The sequence below is a fragment of the Neofelis nebulosa genome, chromosome 6 (assembly GCF_028018385.1).
Source record: "Neofelis nebulosa isolate mNeoNeb1 chromosome 6, mNeoNeb1.pri, whole genome shotgun sequence".
Taxonomy (NCBI): domain Eukaryota; kingdom Metazoa; phylum Chordata; class Mammalia; order Carnivora; family Felidae; genus Neofelis; species Neofelis nebulosa.
In genome coordinates, this window is record NC_080787.1 from 101,106,821 (window position 1) to 101,128,697 (window position 21,877).

Here is a 21,877-nt window from a genome sequence, read left to right on the forward strand (position 1 = left end):
TGGGGGAAAAGCTAAGTGGGCCAGGGACGCCCTATTCCCCTCCCCGCGGCTGCCTGTCAGAGCGCTTCTGGAGATATTACAGGGGACCCAGCCCGCAGCGACAAGCACAAAGTCACAGGGTAATGAACTTCGGGGACCCTTTGCCGCTCAGTGCGCGGCTCTCCCCGGAAACTGGGACCCGGCTGCCTGTTCCCTCGGAAGACTTCCCAGCAATCTAGTTTCCCACTCCGCTCTCTGGTTTGGGCAGCGCCGAGCCCATCTGCCGGAGACTGCGGTGGTGTTTTCCTTCTTTCCTTAAAAGAGCAGCGGTCTGTAGAGATCTGGCCACACTCTGCATGCCTAATGTAGAAGGAGAAATTGAAGACTGAGAGACAGGGATGGGGAAAGAGTGGGATCTTGTCCTTTTTGCTCCGTAGGAAGACCATTTTCGTGTCTCCGTCTCTGTCCTTCACTATTCCTCTCTCGCTGTCCTCCTCCCTTCTTCCTCGATCTGCCCGTCCGTCTCTCCGTTTGTCTGTCCATGCGTGTGTCCATACCAAGCAACATTCCCAGCAGCTGCGGTTTTGCAAGAGCCGGGAAGAAACTTGAGGATGCTTAAATTCCCACTGTGGAACGAATTCTGAACGCCCAGGGAGCAGCGCAGCGCGCAACCGACACCCACCTGTCCGGCCCGGGAGCCTGCAGGCTGGAGGGCGGCTGGAGAGCTGCGGCGCCCGGCGGCGAGGCGGGCGCTGCCGGCCGGGACTCGGGCAGCGCCCACCAACCGCTCCGCCCCGGGACAGCCAGCATGAGCAAGCCGGCCGGATCAACAAGTGGGTACCTTTCGGGCCGCCGCGGGGCTCAGGCGCGCAGCCTGGGGTGGGCGGGAGAGGAGTCCGGGGAGATCCTGCCCGGAACGCTGCGGCTCCGAGCCCGGGAAAGGGACTCGGGCGGCGTGTGCGCTTTGGCCCAGCTCCTTGTAGCCCGTGAGTCGGGATGTTTCGTGGTGAGGGAAGAATTTCGTTACCTCTGGATTGCTTGATTTCTCACCCCCCCCCCTCCCTGGTTTGGTGGGAAGGTTGAGACCCATGCAGCCCGCCAGTCCCGCGAGTCGCATCCGCTTAGAGACCAGGTGCGGGGAAAGGGGAGGGGGGGAGTGTCGACGGGGGGCGGGAACTAGGCCGCAGCTCCAGGCTGCAGCACAATAACACGCTCGTTCAAAACTCCGAGCTCCAGCGCGCAAAAGCAACTCTGCGCAAAGCGGATTTGAAAGGAATGCTTTGCACCCCGTTTCTAGTTATTTCAAATAATCCTGCAAACTGGGAAGCAGAAACAATTTAAAAGTCACATTTTCCTTAATCCTAAATCCGCGTAGGTCATAACTGGGGAATTTAAAGTATGGCGAACCGCTCTAGCAAAGAGGGGACCAAATCCCTAATCCCAAGGATTTTTCGAGCGGGAGCTCGGCAGAGGCAGGAGTGTGCGGCCTGTTCCCTTCGCGCGCTTCTCTCCTCCCTCAAACTTGCCTAGCTGGTAGCTCCCCGTCAGAATGTCGAGCCGTGGCTGATCTCTAACCAACCCCAGACGCCAGAGTGGGGGGCTCCGTGTCTGTGTGTGTGAGGGCATCTGCTCTCCCGATGCCTGCGGAACCCGAGAATGTGGAGGCCCGAGCCGGCGCGGGCGGGCGTTGTCGCAAGGCTCGGATCTCCTGGGGGCATTTCAGTTCCCGCCTTCCGGTGGCCCAGGGCTGCCTTTTCCGGGGCCCAAGACTGGAGGTAGCCCCCGCCGCAGTCCCCACGTCCCGGAGATCTCCCGCCGCCCTTGTTGTCTTTGCCTATAGCATTTTTGCGGCTCCTTGCTTTCCTCAAACACCCCCTCCCCTCACGCCCTCATTGTCTTGAGTCTTTGAAAGTTGGGAGAATCCAAGATACTTCTGAGAACTGATGATGAAGTCCCACTTAAGTGGCAAGCAATTCACTTTATCCGTTCGCTTTGGTTTGGGTGTTACCGTTTTAAAAATTCAAGTGAAGTGAACGTGAACAATAAAGAGAAATGGAGAGATGTTTAGAACCAGGGCAGAGGGAAGAGAGCAGGAAACTTTGCCGCCGCACAAATCAGAGCCGACCCTTGCGGAGGCCTGGCGTTTCCAGTTAGCCTCCGGCCTACGCTGGCCCTTGCTGCTCCAATTTCTGGGAAGCGAGGAGGCCTGGCTTTTTGTGGCCCAGGTTCTGGAGGGTGAGGTCCTTCCCTGGAGGGGCAGAAGGAAACCTTTTCTGCAGCATTCCGAGCCTCTAATGCAAAAACAGAAGCCTGCGGGCTTCGGCAGGCCTCCTGGCTACTTCGCCCTGAGACAGGCCCTCGCCTCCTTCCCTAGAAGTAAGGAGCCTCGGACTCGTTCGCCCACTTGGGATGAGGAGTCGGCGGGGTTGATGCGTGTTGGGGTGGCGGGGGGGGGGGCGCCTGAAAAGCGAGGCCTCGGAACAGGGGCAAGGGGCAGGCGCCAAGCTCGGTTCACTGGGGGCCCGCACCCGCGCGCGGTGGACTGGCACCTAGGTGAACCGCCCGGACTCAGAAAGAACGGCTGAGTGACACGCTGGGGAAACTTGGGAGCTTTCCAACTTCCCAAGGGCCCGAGTTCGGCCTCGGAAGCCTGAGACCCGGCGCGGGTTCGGCCGCAGCTGTTACAGTTTCTCAGGCCCGCAGGAAGGCGGCCCCCGCCCGCGGCGCCGCTGCATCCCGGCCTTCTCCAGACAGGTGGCGGCAGCCGGGCCCGAGACCTGCGGCCCTCGGGCCCCGGGCGGCAAGGAGGTCGGCGCGCAGCGGGCGAGGTCAGGACCGAGCCAGGCCGCGAGGTCTGCGGCCCCCGCCTCGCTCGGTTTCGCACAGCTGGAGGGCAGAGCGATGTCACCCGGGAGCCCCGCCTGGGTGGTAACAAGACCCCGGCCAGTCACCCCTGCAGCCCAGACTAACTTCTTTCAACAGCCTCTGATGGTAATTACAGTAATCGAAGCTGCCATATATCTTTAGGCAATTATGACACACAAAAAGCCCCGAGGGGACCCCCTGGCGAGGGAAGTTAAGAACGGTTTTCCAGCCTCAGGAAACTCCCGCCTGCCTCACGTCGGAGCTCGCTCGGTTTGCTAAATGAGAGGAGCTTTGCAACGGGGTCAACCAGCTTGTCTCGTGACCCCAAGTCACCTTTACGTGGCTGGGTGGCGGAGTCTGAGGCGCAGACCCGCTATGCCCCGGAATTTTCGCGTCCCTCCCTCCTGTGCCCCGCCCCGGGCGAGTACGTCTGCCTCTAATCTGCCCCAGGAGCCGTGACTCGGAGGTCTGCTCCGTGGCAGGGCCGACCCGCAGCTGTGGAGGCCCCGAGGGGCGACTGTCGAGGAGCCCCGCACCCCGCCCCATCTGGAGGAGAGCCACCCACCCTGCACTGGTCTTCCCTGCGTCCCATGGGTTTCTCCAGAGATGTGCGTCCCTGTCCTCTGTCTGGATGGGAAGCGGGGGGGAAAAGAAAGCCCACCACTGCTCCTCCTGCGCGCTCATCTTGGCATCATCAAAACTGCTACCAGGAAGAAGACAGCTGGGGCGACAAGATTGCTGAACCCCAAACATGGACCCCCGCTCAGCCAGAGGGCGTGTGTCATGCTGGGAACGATGGTTGCAAAATATGGAAACCAAGTTTACTGTTTCTAGCGTGAGTGCGGCGCAGCAGAGCTCGCGTCCCCGGTTGCTGGGCGGCTGTGAGTTCCTTTGGGCGCACTGACGGGCCGAAGGGGGTGAGGGACAAGACACGCTGTGGCCTCTCCTGGCGCTCTCCAGCCCCTTCCTCCCCCCAGCACAACCTCTCCTCCCACAGTACTGGAAAGGGGGCGTCGAGGCGGTGGTCGCCTCGCCGCGCGCCTCCCCCACCGGCCTTTGTCGCCGTCTGAATTCCCATGCTACTCTTTTTGACGGGTCACTGGTGGCTGTATAGGCAGGTGCTATGGCGGGATTGTAATTACCCAGGCCGAGCTTGGTCGTTCCCGAACCCCCACCCCCACCCTGGCCGCCGGCGCTTTCCCTAAGTCCCTCCTTCCCGGCCTCCAGCAGGTCCTCCTAGGCCTTGGTCAGGGGTTCGCGCCTACCAGGACGCCTCAAAATCCACGAGCAAGTTTCCACTTCTGAGACCTCAGCGGCCCTTCCCGACGTGGGGCCCACGCCTTCTCTATTCCCCTTGCCGGGTTGTTCTGACTCGCTTCTCTGCACCCCAGCCTGATAGCGTTCCCGAACCTGAGCGCCCCAGGGAGCAACTGTACAGTTTCATCGAGGCGGAGGCATCTCGGGCCCAGACTGGAGGCCTTTGGTCGAGTAGCGACTTGAAAATTTAATGTAAAGAAGTTAGTTATTACTATCATTGTTGTTACTACCAAAATGTTAACACTTTAATACTTTGTGGGTGGAAAGATTTCTAAGTCCCTATAAATCTCTTCAGGCTTGTTGGACTCTTGAACCTTAGAGAAAATAGTTCCTTCTCTTCTGAATTTTGGGATACAACCCTCTCCCTAACATTCCTCCAAGGTCCATGGCCACCCCAGGCTTGAGGAGATTCCAAGGAAAGTTCTCTTAAACCAGGCGACTGTCGAGGCTAGTAAGGGTGGAGGACAGTCTAGAGAAACCAGCTACATCTTTTAAAATATCAGCCTCCCACAGTGGTGGAAAACAGGCAGGAAGGGACCCAACCGAGATCTAGTGTGAGGAGACAGGTCTTTGAGGAAGAAGAACTTGGGGAGTGGAGGGAGAAGGGGGTGGCTGTCCCGCGCTAACCTGCTAAGGGATCGCACACGCGTCACTCTCTTTCGTTTGCCCAGCCCGGTCCTAGTTACTTTGGGGGGAAAATGTTCTTTTCCTAAAAGAAATAATTTCTCAAAAGCGATCCACTAAGCATTTTTTAAAATAGGTAAAGCGAAAGTTGGGCAATTACCACTACCCTTATTATCATTAATAATCCTAGTATTAGCATTACAATAATAATCCTAATAATAACAACCGCCCGGCAGCTCAGAGAAAACTCGATTGCCTTCCAGCTGCCATCCCCGGTTCCAGCCGTGTTTGTTTTTCTTCTTTCCCCTTTTACATTTCAAGTTTGTCTCCTCGCGCGCTAACAACTTTCTCTGTTTAATGCGAGAGCGGGGGAGGGACGCGGCCAAACTTTCCGCGGAGCAGAAAGGCAGCGGCGGCCGTGCTGCCGCCCCGGCCTGCTGTAATCTTTTATTCCAAAATGGGTCTCAGCGATTAGAAGAGACCCAAATACATGTAGCGGTGCATGAATAATGCTCATTGTAGGAAACTGACACTTGCTCAAGGAAAAAAAGTTTGGCTATAAAATCACTTCATTATTTGCTTTTACCGCAGCTTCGGTGCTAATCCCTTCAGAGGTCAGATTGCTTAGCATCTCTCTCTCCCGCTCCCCTTTCCTCCCTCTTCTCCGCCCTCCTCTCCTTCTCGCCCCTTCCCCCCTTCCCTGTCTTTCCTGCGATTTCAGGCCGTATTTTAGATATCCCCTGTAAAGTGTGCGGCGACCGCAGCTCGGGGAAACACTACGGGGTCTACGCCTGCGACGGCTGCTCGGGGTTTTTCAAACGGAGTATCCGAAGGAATAGGACGTATGTCTGCAAATCTGGAAACCAGGTACCTCGGCCAGGGCTGCACCGCCCGGCTTCCGTCTGCTGCCTCCCCTTTCTTTGTTTGTGCCAAGGCCTCCTCCGAGTTTCCAGGCTGCTGGGGAGAGACCAAGCTCTGACCTCTCCCTTCCTCTCCCTCCTTCCCGCCTCAACGCTCAGAGGCTCTTCCGCGTGGGAAAGGCGGGAAGAGCTAAGGGAAGATACAGAGTTTGCAGGGGAAAATCTGAAATCCCGGCTCCTCCCTACACACACACACACACACACACACACACACACACACACGTCCCACTTTTTGCAATCCTTTGACACACTTTGACACAGGGTATGGCCCACACCCAGTGGCTTTGAAGTCAGAGGAGGGGACCTAAGGAACTTCAGAATCTAAACCACAAGGGCAATCTGGAGAAAGGCTATGTTCTGTTGCCTGCACCCCACCCACATTCCTAGCAGCACCCAAGCTCAGTGACCTGACCACTGCCTGACATGGTAGAAGGAAAAGGCACAAAGCATCTCAGTCAAGGTTGCCACCCAAAGTGAGCATGATCATTTGGAACACGGAGGGCTTGCCCTGTGAAGGGCTGTGTCCTTTCAACTTCAGAGTAGCAGGACTGCTCTGGTAGTGGTCAGTGGGGCTTCAGCACCCATGTGACTTTAGCTAGGCAGAGTCACAGGAAAGGCAGAGTGCACAGGAAAAGAAGACTCTCAAGGAAGAGGTAAATTGGATCCTCTCCAAGATTCCCATGTCTTCTCTTTCTCTGCTTAGAAGATGTGCCTGGTTGGTTGTGTTTTGGTCTTGAGCAAGCAGAACTATCTCAGAGAGACAAGGGGGTTAGAGCATGGGCTGAGAGTGAGCCAAAGCTTCCAGAAAGAGCAAGTAGGACCCCCTGACTCAGTTCCCAGCTCAGCAATAGGCTCATTTCAAGGAGATCAGCCTTTTGGCCCCACACTTTGCCTTTTCCTCAGCCAGGCACACAGACCCTCAGCACAGAGCCACCACTTTGACTCCCAAGAAGATCCTGGAGAAAGTATTAGTCAGAAGTCATCCTTTGGTAACCAAAATGGTAAAACATCTTCACCAATTAATATTTATATATGTGTATACATACACAAATATTGTCTGCTGCTAGTGAATTATTCTATTTCTAAAGCTATGTCTGCTCATATTAATTTCAAATAGATTTGGATTATCAACAAAAACATGATGATATTTACATTTGGATAAGTTATTTTGAACTCCAGCCCTGTTACCTGTTTAATTGGGTACACAGCTCTGTATCAGTTTCTAGCTCACCATATGGACACATCACATTATACACATGCAGGGCTGTATCCCTGTAGCCCCACAGGAATATGAGATTACTGTGGGTCCTCAGATTTGAGCAGGCTTCTACTTAAATTACCTTTTAATTTTATGCAATGCACAGAATTGGGGAATCAAAATCTCAGATGTTATGCTTGATATTTTCAAAGGGGTTGGCTATCAATTCAAACATATTGATGTCAGTCCAAGTCCTTGTAAAGGACTGATAATAGACTCATCAGGCTTGGTGTCCTCTCCTTACAGAGAGAATAAATGGGCTGAGCTCAAGCACTCATCTTTCTCTCAAGCTTCAGATATTTATATACATATGATCTGATTTCAAGACACTCTTAAGAACAAATGAAGGCTTCGATTTTGCATTAGCTTGTTTATCAGAATACTAGGAAGATGACATTTGAGGATAGATATATGACTGCATTTAATAACATGTTCTCTAAACCTCTTTACATTGAGCTATTACACTGGCCCTCAAAGTTGCCCTAAAGAATTCACTTAGAAAGCAAAGATTATTTCCTTTATCTCTTTTATTCTAAGATTAGATAAATAATATTCTAATTTATTGTTAATAGTAATTAAAACATATGGAAATTATTATGAACCTCTGCCCCACCTTTATTGTAAATATTACCTCAATATATTTTAAATCAGAAGGGTGGGATCTCATAAAAAAGTATATTCAAGTGTGTTATTTTTTCCTAAGGGCTATTTCAGAAAGTGTGCATACTCCAAATTCAGAGTATATGAATTTTTTAGGTTATGAAGCAAAATAAAATGCATTTATTATATTCTCTTTCTTCCCAGTGTACATGTAACAGTAGCAAGTCGTATAAACAGAGAAGAGCACCAAACTTATTCTGTATTTTTGGTGTATAAAATGCATATGTAGCTGTGACTATATGTATCTATGTATAAGTTCCCTCAGTAATAACACCTAACACTGAATGAACACTGAAGTTCCATTAGAAACTTTCTCTGTAAACTTCCTCTTCTTTAAAAAAATTTTTTTAATCTTTATTTATTTTTGAGAGAGAGAGAGTGCAAGTGGGGGAGGAACAGAAAGAGGGAGACACAGAATCCGAAGCAGGCTTCAGTTTCCAAGCTGTCAGCACAGAGCCCGATGGCCTTCGAACTCACAAACCCTGAGATCATGACCTGAGCTGAAGTTGGATGCTTAACTGACTGAGCCACCCAGGCGCCCCTGTAAATTTCCTCTTCTAATAGCCAATAGTTTCCCAGAAAGTGTCATTAGTTAAAACATTTATTTTCTCGTGCATCTCAAATCAATATTTGTAAGTCAGTAATTAGCTCTTTTCCCCCCCCAGTTATAATGCCAATTTTCTCAGTCCATATTATCGTTTTGTCAGACAGTACATCACATTATCTTTATGGTCATATTTACATAGCGGGCATCTGTAGATTTTGCCTAGGCCTTGGACTCTTCCTTTCCCATCCTCACCTCCGTAGGTCTTGCCCTCCTAATCACTCTGGCTTCTGCCTCACTTTCCAGGAATGGCTTTGTTTCCATGAATCTGTGCTGAGGCAAGTCTTCAACGTTTTGTATTTATTTTTGGGACAGAGAGAGACAGAGCATGAACGGGGGAGGGGCAGAGAGAGAGGGAGACACAGAATCGGAAACAGGCTCCAGGCTCCGAGCCATCAGCCCAGAGCCTGACGCGGGGCTCGAACTCACAGACCGCGAGATCGTGACCTGGCTGAAGTCGGACGCTTAACCGACTGCGCCACCCAGGCGCCCCTATGCTGAGGCAAGTCTTTAAGACAAGTTTCACATGCTGGTTTTAAGAATGGTTTCAGGTACAACGGCAAGAGTAAGGAAACAGCATAGTGAAGAATAAATGGGAGAGAGTTATCTGACAGAAAGTGACAGAAAGAGGTAGACTGGACATAGCGGCGATCCCGACCAGCATGCCTGCTCCCAGCCCAGCTCTGACGCCTCCGCCTCTGGGCCAGGTCGCTGTCTTCGGTACTGAAAAGTGTCACCCCTGCTGCACCACCTCCGCGCCTGGAAGAAGTTCCCCTCTAGAGCTCCTTCCAGCACAGCAGTCGGGCAACCAGGCGCTGGGACCCTTCACCTGCTTGGAGACAAGGACTTTTCCTCCTTGTCCACTTTCGTAGGGTCAGGGGCTGTTCCTTTTGAAGTAGCCCCTGGAATCCCAGCCCTCTCTCTGCCTGACCCTGCTCATGCCCAAGACCTTTGAGTCTGGCGGACCCAGGCTTGCAGCTCCTAGGTCCGTGGCGGGGCCCGTTCCCGCCTCCACGTTTCCCTCCACCTGGCGCCGGCTTCGCGTCTCCAGTCTAAAGGCCCTGGGGCCGCTGACCTCCTGCGCTCTGTTCCAGGGAGGCTGCCCGGTGGACAAGACGCACAGAAACCAGTGCAGGGCGTGTCGGCTGAAGAAGTGTTTGGAAGTCAACATGAACAAAGATGGTAATCAGTACCGCTTTTTATCGCTCTAATGTTGGTTGACTAGTAAGCAAATTATATGTACAGAAAATACATGGCACTCCAATGAATGTAAATCATCTCCCCAGCACATCTTTCCAGATGCTGGGAATTGGCCTCGGACTTTCAGTCATATCCTTCCGTCTCTCTGCATGAGCCCCCCACCCCCACTCTATGGAACTCTCCAAGTATGGCCCATGGCCACATTGGAAACTAGTGCCCCATAACCACCCCCACGGAGACCGCGATCCCGGGAGCCCCAGTCTGCTGGGCACACACGCGCGGTATTTCCTGCTTCACATCCTAATACCTCTTCTAGCCTCTCCTTGCAGCTCTTTTGTGGCCACTTCTAAGCCTGTTAGTCTCCCGCAGAATCTCGCAGTCTGGATAGCCTTCGAGGGTGGAGATTGTGGGGACTGGGGAACTGTGTCGGAGGAGGGAGGGCAGAGACACAAGCACTCAGAATTTCAAGCCCTTGTTTGCTAATTCAAGATTCCAAAATCCGGATGGCCTTTGTGGCGATCTGGACTTTTTCTGGGCCTTCTCTCGGTTTTACAAAGAGAGGCTGGAGAGGCAGGGTGATGCCTGGGGGTGCCTCTGTCACCCAACTCCCAGAAGGCTCTTAAACGCTCGCAGCAAGAACTAGGCAGTAAGGTGCTTCTTGCGCAAAGAGCTTAGTCCAAGTGCGTGCCGGGTGGTGTCCTGGCGAGGGCGCCCCAGGCCTGGCCTGGGTTGCGGGGGGGGGGGGGGGGGGGGAGCGGGGGGGGGTCCGGGCCGAAAGGGAGGAATGGGGTCTCAGGACAGGATGCTGAGAGGACTTTGCCTTGGCGACGGGCCGGGCTGGGTGGCAGCACCAGGAGGCACAGCGCCCACTGGGGAGTGATCCTTCCTCCGCGGCGCAGGAAGCAGGAGGGAGCGTCCAACCTGTTGAACTTGTGTATTGACAAGTTGTCAAGCTCTGCGAACGGAAGATTGCCCTGAATTAATTTGTTTGTTTAAACTGTTGGCGGTAATTGTCACATCTCCCTTGCCTTCCTCCAGCACACTCCAAGACGGGCGCTCCCTCTTTCCATCCCACAGTGTGCCCCGGGCTCTTTTTCTCCTGACGCCCTAGGAGGCCAAAAGCCATTTCGGCGGGGGTGGAGGTGGGGGAGCAGGAAAAGTGTGCAGGGACGCTGTGCCTGGCTGGGTGCAATGCTCCCTCTCCCTTTTGTCGCATACAAGGGTATCTAACTACTCCTGCCCAGAAGGTTTCTGGTTTCCCTGCGACCACCCTGGGTGGGAAAGAGTCCTGAACCCACAGAGAGCACACCTAGTCTTGCTTGAGGCGTGGCCATTATCAGACACTTGGGGCCCGGCTCCTCTTCTCAGCTTCAGCTCTCTAATGCTTCCAGTGTAAGACATTGTCAGAGCGTCCTCTGCGCACACATTCCCTCTCCCTCCCTCTCTTCACCTCTCTAGTGACCTTACTGCCCAGATGGGGCATTTGGCCCGGGAGAGCGGCAGCGGCTAAGTGTTGTCCAGTCTTTGATCCCTGGGCATTCGTCCATCTGTCTGTCTCTGCAGCGGTGCAGCACGAGCGGGGGCCTCGGACGTCCACCATTCGCAAGCAGGTGGCTCTCTACTTCCGTGGACATAAGGAAGAGAACGGGGCGGCTGCGCACTTCCCCTCCGCAGCGCTGCCCGCGCCAGCCTTCTTCACCGCAGTCACGCAGCTGGAGCCGCATGGCTTGGAGCTGGCCGCCGTGTCCGCCACCCCGGAGCGGCAGACTCTCGTGAGTCTGGCTCAGCCCACGCCCAAGGTTCGTGTCCCTGCTGGACTCAGGGAGTCTGGTGCCTGGCTGAGGGAGGAGAAGGGCCTGCCCATCTCTTCTGAGCGGGGAGGGGTCAAGCAAAAGACAGACCTGGCCACGGTGCGGGTGCCGAGTCAGGCTCTGCAGGGAGCTGTAGGCCCCCTCCCTACTTTTCCCTGTTCAGCCAGGAGTGCTCAAATTTTAGTGGTCAGTAAAGTCACTCTCTGAGATGGCTACAAATGTGGACTCCCTGGCCCATTCCCCATAGAGTCTGTTTCTGCAAATTTGAGGTGGGGCCCAGGAACCTGCACCTGTTAAAAAAAAAAAAATCCCTTGGTGTGGAGCCCTGGCTGAACAACCTAGGTATTTCTGGAGACCAGAAGAGCACTTCTGTTTCTAGCAAAAAGGAGTTGGCTACAGCTGGTAGAAAAGAGTCCCTGAGTTGCAGATCTCAGGGATCTGTTTCCTTGGGCAAAGCTGTGGGTCCCTAATGCAACAACAATGTGTGGAGCTCACCCTGTTAGGACAGTTTGAGGAATCTGGCTTCAGTTTCCACTCTCCCTTCCCTCTTTTCTGAGATGCATGTATTTATATCACGACTGAGTCTCTACTTAGCAGGGCCACAGCCTGAACCATTTCAAAAGGCTGCCACCTAGGGACTGCCTTCCAGGCTTCCAGCTGGTACCTACCCAAAGCACCCACTCCAGGCCGAGAAGGGGAGGGCCAGCTGCAGCCCCACTCTGCAAGGAAGCCAAACACCTGGGCACACACACAAGCACAATATTTAATATTGCTTTCTTACCCTTGATGTGTATAATAAGCTTGGGAAAGTAGTGTTATGAATATGTTGTCAGTTATGAATGGGAATGCTCTGTGAATGATTAAGATGTCTAATTGAAATATTTCCATAATATACTAATCCTTTCTAAAAATACTCATATGCATATTTGTGTTTGGGATGCCTATTAATTTATACTTTTTTCACATCTATTTTTATTTACACAAATGCAAGCAGCTCTTGTCTAAATTGGGAGACAGGCCTGGCACTTTGCTCAGCCTGAGGAAAACTTGCCACAGGGGACAGAAAAACCAGATGCCCCTCTGGAAGGAACGGGCCCCCAAAGACTGGAAATGGGCCTTTCCCAACGGTTATTACTTCTCAAAGCCTATAGATATAGATGTTTGTTTTTTATCTACCAATGGCAACTGCATGTTTCAGCAGAACACCCAAATTCCTGTCTCCTTCCCTGTTCTAATTAGAAAATTTAAAGATTGGCTCTTCTTGCAAAGCTGTGGTTTCCTCACTCCCTGGTGTTTCTCTTTCTTCCCTGCTTAGTACCCCCATGAAGTGAATGGGACCCCAATGTATCTGTATGAAGTGGCCACAGAGTCAGTGTGTGAATCAGCTGCCAGGCTTCTGTTTATGAGCATCAAGTGGGCTAAGAGTGTACCAGCTTTCTCCACGCTATCTTTGCAGGACCAGGTATGACCAAGAGGGTACTGAGCTCTCGGGGAAGGGGGTTGGGTAAAAAACAACAGTCATCAGCCTTATGAAACTAGAGGTTATCTGGATAAATCACGAAGGCCAGCTATCCTTTCCTAGCAGCAATGGGAAAACGATTTTTACTAGCTTCTTACTGTGGGTTCAAAATATCTAGCTATGGAACCCTTACTAAGAGATGCAATTATGTTATTTCAGGAAAGTTAGATCTGGGCTATGAAAAACAAATATAGAAGAACATCTCTCTCCCTCTCTCTCTGTTTAATTGAATCACAAATTTTTGAAATCTTAATGATATTTAAAATTGATAATAAAACGATGTTTCTTAAAATATTGGACCTGAGAGAAATGGATGATGAGAGTATTCCCCTGTAATATTTTCAGGGCTAGTCTTAGTATTTTATGTCCCAGAGCTTTATATTTTCCATTGTGATACAGCCTTGACCACTAATTTATCAGCATGTGCAGTTAAAGGGTACACTGCATACTCTAGGCTAGGATCTCCCTTGATTCTTTAAGTACTTTTAGAGGTTTTGTAAACACATGGGCATTGTGCATAATTCTGCAGTTGTAAATGACATTCAGAGGGAGAAAGAGTATGTGCTGCTAAAAATTACATTGTAACAAAAGCCAGAAATTTTGTTGTTAGGAATATCAGAAATAGCTTCTGCTGTAATTTTTCTAATCTTGAGGGGAAAAAAGAAAATGAAGTGTTCATAATAACCATTGGCTGTTACCCAGACATTCATGGAAATTAATGACAAACTTCCCAAAAGCTAATAAGTAGTTTTAAAAGCAAATGGTTTATTTATTTAATTCATTTTATACCTAATTAAAGCATGATAGTGCCCTTTAATATGAAGCATCCTTCCTACAGACAGACCTAGCAATGTGCTCAAAACATTTAATCTTCTAGCATGGGATGTTCTTTTTTTCCATAGCCTGGACTTTCAGACATGGTCAGAATTAGATATTGTTTACCTTGCATTTTTAAAGTATTATTTTCTGTACTTAATGCAATAAAACTAAAAATAAAGCATTTTCAAAATTAAACCTTTGGTCTTATTGTGATTTTGGTTACAAGCCTTCACAATTCAGCTCTTAACTCTCAAAAGGAAATCCCTTCACATAAATCATCCAGAATTGGCTGGTTTTTGAGAGATTTTTCAAAAACAGATTTTTTCAAAATGGTTAGGTTCTATCTTTGACCAGGTTTACTGGCTGACTCTAACCATTTGCTGTGTGTGTGTATGTGTGTTTGTGTGTGTGTGTGTGTGTGTGTGTGTGTGCATGTGTGTGTGCACGTGCATGTGTGCACACTGGCTATTTTTTCTCAAAACAGGTATCTGTATACTCTTTAATACAAACAAAATTTACTTACTGTCTGCCACTTAGCCCTTCAGTGGAAACCCTTCAACAACAAGCAAACTGCAATGGAGTGGAATCCAGTATATTAATTTGGAAAAGGAGCCAGATTTTCATTTTAAATATTCAGTAGCACATTTTCTTAGAATGAAAATGACAAGCACCTTGATGCTGTCCACTTATGAGTCTCAGAAAAATCAGGCAGTGAGATGAGGTAAACTCAGCAAAACCCGATTAACATAATTACACCCTGATTTCCCTGCATGCCTCTTGGGATTTAGTGATTTCTCCTTGCTCCCTGCCCAGCCCCCCAACCTTGTAGGAAGATGGGGGCCCAGATCTGCACGCTTAGTCTCTAATCCTCGACCCTGATAATATCAGCATTTTATATGAAAGGGATCACCTGCTGAGCTGCTGGTGGCATTTCATAGAGCCTGGGTCTCTGGAGAAGTTTCTAGGTGGTCAGGAATGAATGGATGCAAGGAAATGAGGGGTAAACCCCTTTCCAGAGGAAGCAAAGTTTGGGGAATTGGAATGGCTGACTCTCAGATGCATGTGCTTATCTATAGGCACCTTTTCAAAAAGGAAAATATGGAAAAGAAAAGAAAGCTAGAATATTCAGGGGAAAAATTACCAAGACAGGCATTTAAAACACTTTTTAAAATAATGGAAATTTACATATTGAAATTGTTTATAAATTTATAAATTACACACTATATTATATTATACATCTATTGTATGACAGCTGATGCTTTTGGAAGATGCTTGGAGAGAACTGTTTGTTCTAGGAATAGCACAATGGGCCATTCCGGTTGATGCTAACACTCTACTGGCTGTATCTGGTAAGAATTGCACAATTTAATGACTTTGTTGTAGAAATTACCATAAAAATACATTACTGAAAAAAGAACAACATGTAAAGAATAACAAATTCCTGCTGAACAATAGAGTATACCTGTCATTTATAAATCTATATTTAAATGCAAATAATGTTGTTTTGTTGTATTCATGACTGCTTGCATTGTTATTTAAATGCAAATTACTGTGTTTGTTATCATCCAAGAGAAGATTTTATATTAACTTTCATACAATATAGCCAGTTTACACGGAATCAGATATCTTAGAGTGACAATTGAATAGATATTGATATGCAGAATTCTGTCAAAAATCAATATTAAATCATGAAAATGCCTTCATATTAGAGCATTTATTCCATATTTCTATTCTAGGCATGAATGGTGACAACACAGATTCCCAGAAGCTGAACAAGATCATATCTGAAATACAAGCTTTACAAGAGGTGGTGGCTCGGTTTAGACAACTCCGGTTAGATGCTACCGAATTTGCCTGTCTAAAATGCATCGTCACTTTCAAAGCTGGTAGGCAGATGCCAACCCCTGTCTCTTCTCCTCCCACAGTTTTGCCACCTCCCTAATTCTGCCACCTCAAAGTCCAGACTGATCATTGCAAAAAGAGGTGATGGTTTTTAAGAGAGCTGATACTCTTAGGTTGGCCCCATTCTCGACAGTGGGGACCCTACTGTTCTCCTGCTAGCCATCCATTTCCAGAGAGCTGCTTTCCCGTCTGCATTTCCTGTGTCGCTTATCACAGTTTCCTGGTCTTCATTTCTAGTTCCTACACACAGTGGTTCTGAACTGAGAAGTTTCCGGAATGCTGCTGCCATCGCAGCCCTTCAAGATGAGGCTCAGCTAACCCTCAACAGCTACATCCATACCAGGTGACTCTTGTTTGCCTTGAATGTGCACTTAAGAAAATTGCTTCCATTGTGAATGTGTGAGCAGGCAGTAATAAGCCAGTTCAGACCTTGTGGCTAATCATCCTGTTGCCAGCCAGTTAATTTAGCTAGAATCTGTGTCCTCACCTATTGCACAGGATGGGTGAGAGGAGCAGATAAGATTAGATTATCCAAATGAAAGCATTGCCAGACCCCTTATGGCTGTCCTGGCTGAACAAGTTGATCCATCAAAACATTTGAACACATTTGTGTGAATGGACCCTGATATGGGAAAGGTCAAAAATGAAGGCCAAAGTGGTATATTAGTTGATATATTAGAGAGTGGTCACATCATCCTTGAGAGGCCATCTTTAGCCCCATCATGATTGCTGTTTGGCTTCGATGACTGGTATCCACTGAGTTCTGTTGAGTCATGGCAACTTCTGGCCAAGCAGGGCCCACTGGCAGAGAATATTCTTGGCTAGTTGTAGGACCTCTCAGCCACTGGAGCTCCAGCAGTGCTCCTCCTGGCACCAATGGACAAGTCCACCAAGAGTTAAAGACTTTCTGATTCCATTTTAAGATGAAAAAAAAAAAAAGGCTTTTAAAGAGTTGGTGGAATCCTGCTAGCTTCCTAAGTTAGGACTGTGGTAGATCTAAGGTTAGAAAAGAGTTGCTACTGTTTATTCTTCGACTGACCTTGAAAGGAAGCCCATGCAAACCTGTCTTGATCATCTCAACATCGCCCATAGACTCTCTGCTAGGAGTAACTACATTGAGAGGATAGAGGCAGTTAATATCTCTCTCACCTAAGGGGTCGGCGAAATACCAAGTCACCTGTATTCACTGGGGGTGATACCACTTCTGCTATGATCTGCTTATTTCTATTATAAATCCTCTTTTGAAAACTAATGAATAAAATCGTTCCTTGTCCATGGAGTGTCAGTGAACCTGTGCTGAGTGATAGTACATGTGTATATGTCTTTCAAATTAAAGTGCCATGGTTTTAAACATTTAAATCCATGTTAAATTTCAGAATGTATAGTAAGCACTTAATACTTGTTCAAAATTATAAAATGGAACAGTACATAATTTGGGCACTACCCCCCCCCCCCCGCCCCACTAAAAACAAACTTGTATGTCATATCTGACCTCTGACATCTATAGTCATTGAGGCATAAAGAACATTACACTGAAAATAATGTGATATCCACTTACTGATTCAGTCAAGCATTTGCTGAGTACTCTGCTATGTGAGGGGCTCCTGGTGAGTATTGTGGGACACTAGAAAGAAAAAGACACTTTCCCTTATCATTGCGTGAAGTAGGCAGAAGTGATCAATTGAGGACAGAGAAGAGAGAAAAAGCAAAGTGTGGAGTGGGAGAGATGAATTCTAGTTGCTGAGGAAAGTCTGGAAAGGCTGGGTGATGGAGGAGATGACATGTGAGCTGGTCCTTGAATGGCAGGACTTCAGCAGGGGAGAAGGGCTGCAGGGACAGCCAGTAGAGGGACTGGTAGAGGTGCCAGCAAAGAGGAAGGGGAGCCTGAGAGGGCCTGGTGCACCAGAAGCTTCTCCTAGGGTGACCTGAGAGAGCTAAACCACAAATTAACAGAAGTCTATTTTAGGAAAATGACAAGTATATTACTTCTACCCCAGCCTCAAAACAAGGAAATTATTAATTGAAAGAACACAACTGCTTTGACGTGGAATTTTGTTTATTAAATGTTTATTTATTTTGAGAGTGGGGAGGGACAGAGAGAGAGAGAGACAGACAGACAGACAGAGAGACAGAATCCCAAGCAGGCTCTGTGCTGTCATCACAGAGCCCAACATGGGGCTCGATCTCACAAACCATGAGATCATGACCTGAGCCGAAATCAAGAGTCAAACACTTAACTGACTGAGCCACGCAGGTGCCCCTATATTCTAAAAATTAATGTTGATTAGTCAGACTCTCTCAATGTCTCTGTCTGTCTCTCACTCACATACACACACACACACACACACACACACACACACACACACATTGTTATTGTTTCTAGGTAGTACAGTACTCGACATCTAACAGACAATTAATTCTTGTTGACTATCCAGTCCTTTCCTAAGTAGGAAATGAAAGGAATGGGTGAGTAGGTGAGTGGATTTTCTACTTGCAGAAAATCAAGAGTTAATGGTCTATGGATTCCCCCAAATCTATCCTTTCTGAAAGTTACAATTTCCCACAGTGGTTCCTCACCGTAGGAAACTTCCAGCATGTTGGGTGAGTGCTGCAGACATGGCAGAGGCTTGTCTAGGCAGCCCCTGCGTACGCAATGCAGGGTTCTTGCTGCTCGGCCTGACCCTGGGAGCTGTTGAAGAGAGTAAATGACCAAGGGGGAAGGGAGATGGGGGTCTTGGGGATTACTTTCCAGGAAACATAGAAGATATTTTGAGCAAGGAAAATAAGTGATGGGATTAGGGTATTTTAAAAAATGTAGCTAAGCTCCACCATTTCCATACCACATTATTAAATGTGGTCTGGTGGTCCTTGTCCCTGGGTGATTATGCAGGTGGGCCGTGAAGGAGCCAATTGGGGTCCTCAGAGGCTCAGAAAGAATGATCAGCCTCTCATCAGGTGGAAGAGAGGGACTCCTGGGTACCCAAAGCTAACAGACAGCCATGACAATTTCTCCCCTGGATTCTATTTGCAGGTTGGAGTGATTGGTCAGTTAAATGCAGTGTTCAGCTACCTAGCTCCTATAAAGGAATTTTGATATCTGTCAGTTTCTAGCACCTTGTGGCCAGGGGTTAGACCCAGCTTGGGTACAGACAGGTGTCCCTGGAGCTCAGTCCTCCAGGTGATTTGTTGTAGTGGAGGGAGACCTCCCTGTAAAGTATGTGGATGCCTGATTCCAAACAATTGACTGAAGAAATATCAGGGCTACAGTGAGGAAGTGGCTTACAGGCATCTAAAGGCAGCAGAAAATCGAACTTGCACATCTGAGCACAGACGCATGTTGGACATCAAGAGAGGAAATTGTTAAGCAATTTCTCACATCTTTAATTATATGCCAATTTCATTGACATGAAAGTTGGGTGGCACTGCCACCCAACAGAACTTAGTCTTTAATTTGCAGTGTAATAAGGATGGAATTATTCCTGAGAGTGACTAAGTATAATGCCTGAATAATAATTTGGAGAATTGCTTCGAGAAGGAAACCATTTTATTTGAGGGAACTAGCCTGATGAGGGAGCCTTGAGAATCAGAAAATGTGAATGTTATCGCTACTTTTATCATCAACACCATGATTATTTTCGACACTGGCAACCTTTAGTGTATTATTTGACCTACACTTAGCAATATATTTCTTTAAAAATTTTTTTTTAAATGTTTATTTAGGGGCGCCTGGGTGGCTCAGTCGGTTGAGCCTCCGACTTCAGCTCAGGTCATGATCTCGCGGTCCGTGAGTTTGAGCCCCGCGTCGGGCTCTGTGCTGACAGCTCAGAGCCTGGAGCCTGCTTCAGATTCTGTGTCTCCCCCTCTCTCAGATTCTGTGTCTCCCCCGTTCATGCTCTGTCTCTCTCTGTCTCAAAAATAAACATTAAAAAAAAAATTTTAAAAAAATAAATAAAATGTTTATTTATTTTTGAGAGAAAGACAGACAGAGCCGAGTGGGGGAGGGGCAGGGGGAGAGGGAGACACAGAATCTGAAGCAGGCTCCAGGCTCCGAGCTCCGAGCTCCGAGCTCCGAGCTGTCAGCACAGAGCCCGACACAGGGCTCGAACTCACGAACAGTGAGATCATGACCTGAGCCAAAGTCGGAGGCTTAACCGACTGAGCCACCTGGGCACCCCAGTAACTGTATTTCTTAAACTTACCTGTTCTCCAAATGAAATGCAACCTCTTTGCTAATGTAAAGACAGTGATTTTGGCAGCATCATTTATGTTCTTCATGCCTCAAGTATTCAACCCACACAACAGGGCCAGTAGCACCTGCGTAGGTCTCTGTCGCAGGTAGGGTGTGGTATTAAAGAGGCCCAATCAGGAAATTATGCTGAAGATGGTGTGCGTTCACGTATGAGATGCGAATTCCCATGAGTCGTCGCTCTTACCTTGCTGTCATGGCTTCTCCTATTCCAGATATCCCACTCAACCCTGTCGCTTTGGAAAACTCCTGTTGCTTTTGCCAGCTTTACGTTCTATTAGTCCGTCAACGATAGAAGAAGTGTTTTTCAAAAAAACCATCGGCAACGTGCCAATTACAAGACTGCTTTCAGATATGTACAAATCCAGTGACATCTAAGCTCTGAGTCCCCACTTTTCAGGATGGGACAGTATCTGATGAACTTCTACCCACGGAGAATAAGCCTCAACTAACAAACCCTTCAGGAAGCATAAACCTGGGAATGTGTAGCCTTCAGGAAAAAAAAAAATGCCAATTGACACAAAACAGTTCCAGTCGCTTTGACCTGCTGCCTCGGCCAGGGTAGGGCAGCCTGGGAAGGAAAGGGGTTGTCACAGGACCACCCGAGCAGAGCCACGCCCTGGGAAGGGGGGCTGAATAGTAGGGAGGTTGCCACAGGCCATGTCATTCTGCTTCTTACCTGGAAGATCAGGCTGAACTCTCAAAAGCTGAAACATCGGTAGAACTTTCTTTTCCTTTTTAGCAGATAATGTTGGGTAACCAAATATAGTTCTGTATATAACATCAGACAGCAGCCTTCAGAACTATTTTATGTTGGAGAAATTATTTTAAAAATAATGGTTAGGTCTTAAATCAAAAGTTTTATCAAAAGTTTTTCTTCTATCGTAATACATCATGAAGTGGCCTTCAGAACCGAGTTAGTGAATGAAAGGTAGCTTATGCCGTGAGACTTGCTTTTCTCTATCTTTTTTCTTTCCTTTCTCTTTCTTTTGTTTTTCTCCTTCTGCTTCCCCTCCTTCCCCTTCTTCCCCTCTCCCCCCCCCCCCTTCTCTTTGATACCATAGGCCAGGCAACCTTGTCAAAGGAATTGGTGGACGAAAAGGAGACTCTCACCAAGACTTCAGGTTGGATAACATCTCAAAAATAGAAGAGCTTTACTAAAAGAACGCAAATTGAGGGAGGATGAATTAAAACAGCCAAACCAAATAAAGTGGAGATGGATGATGAGGCAGATTGCTGTCCCGTTAACAAAGTGCTGTGACCAAAGGCAATGGGGGTCCGAACTCGTGTCTCAGTCAGTCGCACCAGAGAGTAAATGAACAGAGACATGATGCCAGAAGGAACCCCAAGGAGATGGAGGCTAAAAGCTTTCTTGATTGATCCGATGCTAACAGCCTGAGACTCTTCAATGCCTTTCAGAAAACCGGTTTCTAGTAAAGCCTTGAATGCGCGCATGCACGCACACACGCACACACACACACACACACACACACACACCGTCCTACACTATAAGCTGCTCCTTTGGTATGAATCTATACTTATGGAAATGTAGAAACAAACATTTTAAAATAGCTGCTGTACTTTTCACATTTTGATTTATTAGGTACTAGCACTGAGGAAAAATATTCAGCACTTGGACTATCATAGGATGAGTAAAACTTTTCTTGTACAAAGTGAATTAACTGATTTGTGAAGTTAAAAGGTTGTACTCATTGTATTTACAAAGAATAAAAATATATTGGATTTAAAGGAACTCTACCTGATTTCTTAGCCTCCCTCCCTGGCTGGTTCTCACCCACCAGAGAAAAGGTGGCAGCAGCAGCTGGTGTAAAAACTGAAGCTCAGAGCACTCCAGCCTGAAGAACCGAACCACAAAGGCAATTTCCTTTTTACAGTGAATCCCATTTGTAAAATGATGAATAAAGAAATAAAACATAAGATTCTGTTCTCTGAAGCTCTCAAATGTAATTGCATCTGTTAGGAAAATTGCTGTGTGAAGAAGAAAGAGGCCGATTAGCAGAGTCTTCATTCACTCACTCCTCTCTCTTGCCAACATTTCAGTCCTGACCAGGAGCTTGAAATCATTTAGTGATCAAAAAGATAAAGTGTGACGATCTACATTGGTGAGTAAGATGTGGAAGGAGCAGTAGAAA

General features: G+C 48.2%; 1 protein-coding gene across 2 annotated transcripts; it reads left to right on the plus strand.

The window, feature by feature from the left end:
• Positions 1–32: 32 nt before the first annotated feature.
• NR2E1 (nuclear receptor subfamily 2 group E member 1) lies at positions 33–21,674 on the plus strand. Of its 2 annotated transcripts, none has more exons than XM_058734883.1 (9): positions 33–812; positions 5,507–5,652; positions 9,322–9,409; positions 10,991–11,226; positions 12,554–12,700; positions 14,829–14,925; positions 15,313–15,462; positions 15,716–15,821; positions 21,496–21,674. In XM_058734883.1, the coding sequence occupies exons 1-9, from the start codon at positions 788–790 to the stop codon at positions 21,560–21,562; spliced, it is 1,062 nt and encodes a 353-aa protein (XP_058590866.1). In that variant the 5' UTR covers positions 33–787; the 3' UTR covers positions 21,563–21,674. The 2 variants fall into 2 exon arrangements, with proteins under 2 accessions (XP_058590866.1, XP_058590865.1); XM_058734882.1 differs by lacking the exon at positions 21,496–21,674 and adding an exon at positions 19,940–21,473 and having other exon boundaries at positions 39–812.
• The last annotated feature ends 203 nt before the right edge of the window (positions 21,675–21,877 follow it).